Raw genomic sequence first — 7,365 nt, 5'->3', positions numbered from 1 at the left:
TGATAACTGCACCGACAGTTGATCTTTTCTCTCCAAGTTGCTTTCCGATTCTCTTGTAGCCCATCCCAGCCTTGTGCAGATCAACAATCTTGTCCCTGATGTCCGTAGAAAGCTCTTTGGTCTTGCCCATGGTGGTGATGTTGGATGCTGGTTGTTTGGGTGTTGACAGGTGTCTTTTATACAGGTAACGAGGTGAGGCAGGTGTATTTGATGTAGATAATTGGTTGGGATTGGGGCTGTGTCTTAAAGAAAGACTAACTGGCTTGTAGGAGCCAGAATACTTGCTGTTTGTCCAGGGGGTCATATACTTGTTTTTCCTCATCAGATGGTCATCAATTTTAATAAATTCATATGATGTGATTTTCTGGAATTTTCTTTGGGATTCTGTCTTTCACTGTTAGAATGTACATATGATTAAAATTGTAGATTGTTGCATTCTTTGTAAGTGGGCTAACCTGCAAAATCAGCAAGGGGTCAAATACTTTTTTCCCCCCACTGTAAATTTATTGTGAATATCTTTGAGTTTTAGCCTGTTGATCAGGGAAGACAACCAAACTGTCACTTTGGACATTCTTCACTATTTTCTGACCGTTTACAATCTAAATGTAGGATAATGACTATCATTTAATTGAAAAAAAATAATTTCACTCGAGCATGATAGTGAGCATTGGATACACATCATAGAAATATGACTGTGATATCAGTAAATATTATGCTGTGCAAGCAACAGGGCAGACAACACCAACGCACTCTGGACTCTGGAATTGATTATAGTTCACTAAAACACAAGTGCACAGTACAGTTTGCATTCAAGGAATGACTGTGTTTGTATCAAACTAAATTGACTTCCCTCCCGTTCCCGTCATCTCTCCACCCACAGAGCCGGGACGTGGCCCTGATCAATAATTGAAACGCTGCAGGTTAAACATGACTTTGCATTATTTATCCCACACCAAGGCTCTTTTTTTTTGCCGACACCCAGAGACACTGTTACCACACACCACAGGGTCACTACCTTCATAACCCTGATTTCAGTTCCTGTCTGCACCCTGGCAAGGTGTATAAATATCACATTTAATATTAGGTTTATTTTTATACTATAGAGTGTCATATTTATCCCTTATATCTTTCTACGTCAGCTGAAAGGGCAATTAAGCAGATCATCTTCTAAAGGCACGGGCAAGAAAGTTAATGTAGTAACACCTAACTACTACCTCAAATAGTAACTTGACCATCTGCAGCTTTGACTCAGAGACTTATGTCTCACACCTCGAAGCACTGTATAGAACAGAGAGTATAGAAAACTCAAAATACAAACTGGACTTGTTGAGCCCTACATCACCGTCCAAGTTCCTATCTAGTACAGAGCACAACGATATTTAGGATTATGGACCACGTGAGCACAGCATTACCTGAAATAATAACTTCTCAGTCAGCACCTTACTCTTAGTAATGGGTCTGATATAAACACTATTTTCTGCCAAAGCTAGAACAGCTTTAGTTATTTCAAATGTCTTTTTTTCCCCCCTCCGTGCTCTTCTCCGTGGTTTGAAGTTGGTGGGTTGTTTGGTTGCTGTCAATCAAATCTGACTGACAGCACACCCACACAGTCCTGATGAAGCAGATTCGCTGAGTTTTTGGGTGTATGGGTGTGTATTTTAAATGTTTTTAATGAACCTGGTGAAGAGTAAAGTTTTGTCTTATCTTAAATAAATCTGTTGCCTCTGGGACAGTTGGTAATCCGAACATGCAAGTACCTCAAGTTGGTACGTTTACTTATTACATAATCAGACATTTACCAATTTAATCAAAATCTTTAAAGTATTTACACTTTATTTTATTTTGACAAAGTTTCTTACATGACTGCTCCTTCAACTACTTGAGTTTGGCCTTTTCTGTTAAATAAATTAAAGGTTTTGTAAGAAAATATTTGCAGTAATAATAATTAAAATGTAAAAAAAAAAAAAGAAAAGTTACTCAAAGAAAAAAAAAAACTACCTTATAAAATAGAAAAAGGACAACCTTTTCTGTGACATTTAACTAAAAGCTACTGTTAATGTACCTTTTGCTGTGAACTTTGATCTGCAGCTCATCTTTAGTCGTTTTTCTTTGCTTCATATCCGCTCTGCACTGCATCCTCCGGGGACCGTTGAAGGAAGAAGACGCCCTATCCATCACTGTGACCTTTCCTGTGTCTGCAGACACTCCGCAGCATCAAGCTGACCTCCACTTTACTGCTCGCCTTATGAACCTGCCACCAGCAGCATGACATACAGCAGTCTGCCCTCTTGTTAATCTGCTGCCGTACAGAACAGGCAGTAAATATTAAACTGCACAAAAGGCTGCTTTGTCTGCTTCTTAAAAACCTTAACAAAAGACTTCTCTGATACATTAGCTACATTTTATCTCACCAGAATATAAACTTACTCCTAAACCCTTTTATAATGATCTCAGTTTTCTCTTATATACATACATAAAAGCTCTCTGTACGAGTGTGCATGAGGCTCTCAGAGCATACAACAATCGTTCATCTGCTGCTTGTGAGCTAACAATCGGTTTCTGTGTAGACTTTGTGCCCTTTCAGTAATTGATCGGTATAAAAATGGCTTCTGTATTGTGACTGAATCAGATTATACCTGTAGCTGCGCTCTGACCTGCTATGTAATGGATTAGCCCACACATCTGAGAGATTAAATATAAAGTTATCATGCTTCAGATGCACAAGCACACACTCTTTCTACTCCTTTTAGAGAGAGTGGAGGTGTGTGCTTATGTTTGCTGCAAGTGACCTTTCTCTGTAATTAGGCTGTTAAAATGTATATCCCTCCATCTCCAGCTGCACTGATTAGATATGTGGCACAATTATATTCATGCTGTTTTATAGGCTGTCCATGCATACTAATATTTATTTTTGTGAAGCTGGAGGAATCTAAAGAAGTTTCCCTTAGTGATAAGAAATTTCACATTAAATAACTATAACAGCAAGGTGGGAACATAACTATCTTCTGCTTGTAAAATTATACATAAACAACTTTTATTTGCAGAAATCACGATTCCTTTTCAAAGCCTTCTCCTTAAAACAAGTGTCAGATTTTGTTCCCTGGTCTCCGGACTCACCCTCTCCCCACGATGAGCCGGAGCGCCTCCAGGTTGCCGTGGTAAGCGGCCCATAAGGTCGGTGTCATCCCATCCTCATCCGGTGCGTTCAGCTCCTTCCGTGTGGCCTCCTTCAGCACGTCCAGGTAGCCGTCCCGGGCCGCCCGGTGGTACCGGTCGTTCATGGCGGCGCCCCCCGGCTCACTCTGGGCGCGGTTCCATGGAGGATCTGGAGGGTTTGCCTCTATCTTTGGGCCACTTTTCAGTCCGGGACGCGGCGTGTCCGGCCGGCCTGCAGAGGCACCGAGCGGCTGACGGATTGGCTGCTAAGACACAAACAAGAGGCGTGCTGGTTGTCAGGCAGGGGCGGGGCTACGACGACAAGACCCGCCCACTTTTAATAACAGAATAGAAAAGAATAGAAAAAGATATAGCACAACAGACTAAAACAGAGGATATATGCAGATATCACAAACTATATAACCTGAATATAGAATAGAAAAACAGAATAGAATAGAATAGAAAATAGTTTAGTGTTTTACAGAACAGAATAGAATATAGAATAGATTTGAGGAAAGTACAAGAACAGAGGATAGATAGACATAGTACAAACTGAGTAAGCTGAATAGTAATAAAATAGAATACAGTAGAGTGTTGTACAGAACAACAGAGTATCCTGTTGGAAACGGCCACCTATTTCCAGAAAAAATGAAACAATGAATCATGAATTGCCCCTAACCATTTGGCCTAGATGCATAGCCTAATTCTGGTCTACTTTGAAAGGACAGAAGCTAATGAATATAAATCCATTGTAAATTAACATGTTTATTTTACCATTACAGATTAAATGGAGATGCAATAAAGAAAAAATAGGATATTTACATGGCCTGGTAAAAAAAAGCTATATTTTAATGCAATTAATAATTTATAATTCAACTGAATATCTTCTGGAATGCAATAATAGTACAATACAACAGTTATCATACAACATTTTCAAAATATACCAGAGGAATGTCCATATATTTACTGTTTAAATGTTGACTTTTATTGGGAGTTATCTTTAAAACACTTTTCATGTCCATGTAACCACGTTCCAAATAACATAACATTGAAATATTGATAAAAACTGTGACTATTCATCAACATTCCTGTCACCAAAAGCACACCCATGCTTTATAGGCCTGTAGCTTGAGAACAAAGTGACTCTGGATGTCTATGTAGCTGCTACGGGTCGGCCACCAAATGGCAAAATAGGCCGTGTGTTCTTCTCCTGCTCTGCAGAAAAAGGAAGAGAGAAGGCAGGCACAGCTCCCAGGTATTGCACAATAATCAAGTCGGTGCCCGCCGATACTCGGAGCAACAAATCAGCTGATTTTTGGACTTAAAACGGCGCAAACGGCAAAAGTAAGTCAGCGGTTTTGATGACCGTGTGCTGCCCCCGTTACCGGAGGCATCGGTGCTCAACAGGATACATAATAAAGTACAACAGAAAAGAACAGAGGATAGATGCAGATGGTACAAATGGAATAAAATGAGTAGTAATAGAAAGGAAGCAAAGAAGGAAGTTACTTAACAAAGAACGAGAAACTCCACATAACAAGGTGTTGGGGTGGATGGATGCCAAGTAAACTCAGGACTTTCACTCAGGAGCCCGAGGTTCAGGCCCCCTGACAAAGAAAGTCAAAATTGACATCTTAAAAGTTTTAAGTTAAATAACGTTTTGTAGGTTAATTATTTCAGGTGAATTAAGACACTTAGGCTACTGTAATCCAAACAACAATGTTAAACCTTACCTTTAATATCACGTGACTTACGTAATGTTACATTACGCCTGTTACTGGACTGGACTTTCTAACCTCTTACATGTCGCTTGGGGAACAGTTGTAGCTATGTCATTTTAAGAGAATTGACCTATTTTGACTTTTAGTTATGATGTTGTTGAATACCCCTCTCGTCTCCCCTCAAAAAGTTTTTTACCACTCATCCTTTGGCAAATAGAAAGTTACATAAAAATTCCCCAGTTATGACCCGCTTCCCCTTCTAATAATTTTGTACAGTCTTTTACTTGACCAGGAATGGTGGAACAGCCACCAGGGCCACCAGGGGATCTTGCCCAAGGACACTTCGACATGCAGCCTGGAGGAGCTGGGGATTGAACCGCTGACCTTCCGAAAAAAAACGGGCAACCGGCTCTCTACCTCCTGAGCCACATCCACCCCATATATCTTGTCATAATTATGATACATATTACATACGTCATGGTCTTTAGGGGGGCGGATGCCGGGCTGGACCACAGCAGGTACATCAGCATCTAAACCAGGCCTTCTGGGTTGGAAGCCTGTCCGCCCACACTCCCACCAGCATGCACTGGAAACTCAAACAAGCACCGGATCTCTGGCTCCTGGATCTGATCATCTGAGCTATTAACTGTTTCATTGCAAGGGGAATAACAGGAAGTCCATATTCACCTTTTTAATCCTTCTAAAACAATTTATTTCACCCTTTAATTTCTCTTTTCCATTCAGTCCGCAGGGTTTCACAATACACTTAAGTTGAAATACAGTTCGTAATGTGAAGGTTTGACTGTGAAAGGTGCTAGTAATCCTCTTGATCTGCTCTCCCACACACCTGTAGGTGTGGTCATGATCCGGTAGGTGACATTAAGAACGACACATTTTTTCACAGGTAAAGCAATGGGCATCATATTTACTTTTCATGTTGATCCCCGAATGACCTTTACTGAATCTTTCTTGATCTGCAGCCTGCAGTTTCAAATCTTAGCGACTTTACTTTGAAAGGTTTATCTGCAGGGCTCTGTGCCACGATGTGTCACTGTTGTGTACCGTCTACACCAGGAACTGACTTATAACCTCACGCTTATCATCGCAGTGCCTCAAGTAGCAGCAGATACTTCAGTCAAAGCTGATAACCTGCTGCAAGTGAACTTTACGTCACAGATTTGCCTTTTGTAAACCATACTGCTTTGTTTTAGACATTTTGTCTTGTTTTGGAAAATATCAGCAGCAGGCCTACATAGTACTATATTATTCTGTACTTGAGACACAATTAGCACAATGTGTCACTCATGTACAAACATCCTGAACCAGTTCTGCTAAAACACAAGAACATGTGCTGCTTTACACTCAGACTGCTGTTGTTAACCCCAAAACGCTTCATACTATTCTCTACATTTGGCACAATCTTTACCTGGAGCACACTGCCATTCAAAATGCTAATCTTAAATTTCATGCTACCCACTCCGACTCCTCACTTGGAAGTCTACAAGGCAACACATGTTGCACATTTGTTCATCGGACAATCAAAGTGCAGTCTGAGGCTGCGGTCGAAAAGTCTTTTTTGCTTAGGACGGTTTCTAACTGAGTGAAGTGACCTGTAAGTATTGAAATGGCAGCCATGATAAGAGCTGGTCGAGTTCTCTAAAAGCAAAGGAAAGGAACCTCAATGCTTCCTTTCTTTTATTCTTTATCATAGGGTACACCTGACCATCCTTTACAAAAGGAAAGATAATGCCGTCCCAAAATTCCTTATTGCAGCAACATTTAAAGAAATGCATCGTTCTCAAACTCAAAAGATAAAATCCATTGACGACATTTTGCAAATTCCTTGCAATACACTCACAATTTACTTGTTTCTTTTGGTTTGTTTTCTTTCTTTTATGTTTTGGGCTGTTGAAATATCCCATAAAGTGTTGTAAAATCATCAACCATGACAGATAAAGGATGTTGATCACTATGTAAATTACCATTGGCTATTAAGCCTTTACTCTCTTATGCCATGAAACTATATGCGAGCTATGTCACTAGTGTGAAATGATCAAAGTGAGGATAATGTTGAAATGTGTAGGGTAACTTTATATGTTCAGTTTGCATTAGTTATTTTTGGTGATTGTATTGCCAGCCTTCTGCAATATCATCGATTATTTGATGTCATTCACAGATGCTGAAACCCTTTCCTTAATAAAGGCAATGATCAAGCTGATAAATATGGGTGGGCAGGAGGGTGAGTGTGAGCAAGCATTCTCAATGTGATAACCATTTAGCTTTTTTGGTGACTGGCACCCTATGTGCCTTTTTGCAACTTTGGTAATGAATTACTATTTTTCAAGAACTCACAGTGCGCAGTGTCAAAGATGCACTTTTTGTCCATCTTCGGGAACATTGTAGTTTCACCACGGCAGGTCACGTCAGTAACAACCGCCGCCGTAGCCATAATTAAGAGCAGTCAGATTCTCTCAGCCCCGCCGTTGCC

The 7,365-nt window shown here is 40.3% G+C and overlaps 1 protein-coding gene across 4 annotated transcripts in view; it reads right to left on the bottom strand.

The window, feature by feature from the left end:
• ush1gb (Usher syndrome 1Gb (autosomal recessive)) overlaps window positions 1–3,417 on the bottom strand; it is an 8,249-nt gene extending 4,832 nt beyond the window's left edge. Inside the window, exons 1-2 of one of the 4 annotated variants that reach the window (XM_046069835.1) lie at window positions 3,118–3,254; window positions 2,063–2,251 (exon numbers count right to left, since the gene is read on the bottom strand). In XM_046069835.1, the coding sequence (XP_045925791.1) occupies window positions 2,063–2,175 (113 nt within the window). In that variant the 5' untranslated portion in view covers window positions 2,176–2,251; window positions 3,118–3,254. Of the gene's footprint in view, window positions 1–2,062; window positions 2,300–3,117 lie in introns of all 4 variants that reach the window. The other 3 variants (XM_046069834.1, XM_046069833.1, XM_046069832.1) reach the window with 3 other exon arrangements.
• Window positions 3,418–7,365: the final 3,948 nt, after the last annotated feature.

The sequence above is a fragment of the Micropterus dolomieu genome, linkage group LG14, assembly GCF_021292245.1.
Source record: "Micropterus dolomieu isolate WLL.071019.BEF.003 ecotype Adirondacks linkage group LG14, ASM2129224v1, whole genome shotgun sequence".
Lineage (NCBI taxonomy): Eukaryota > Metazoa > Chordata > Actinopteri > Centrarchiformes > Centrarchidae > Micropterus > Micropterus dolomieu.
Note: the sequence above shows the minus strand (reverse complement) of the source record. Positions and strands in the feature narration are given on the sequence as shown.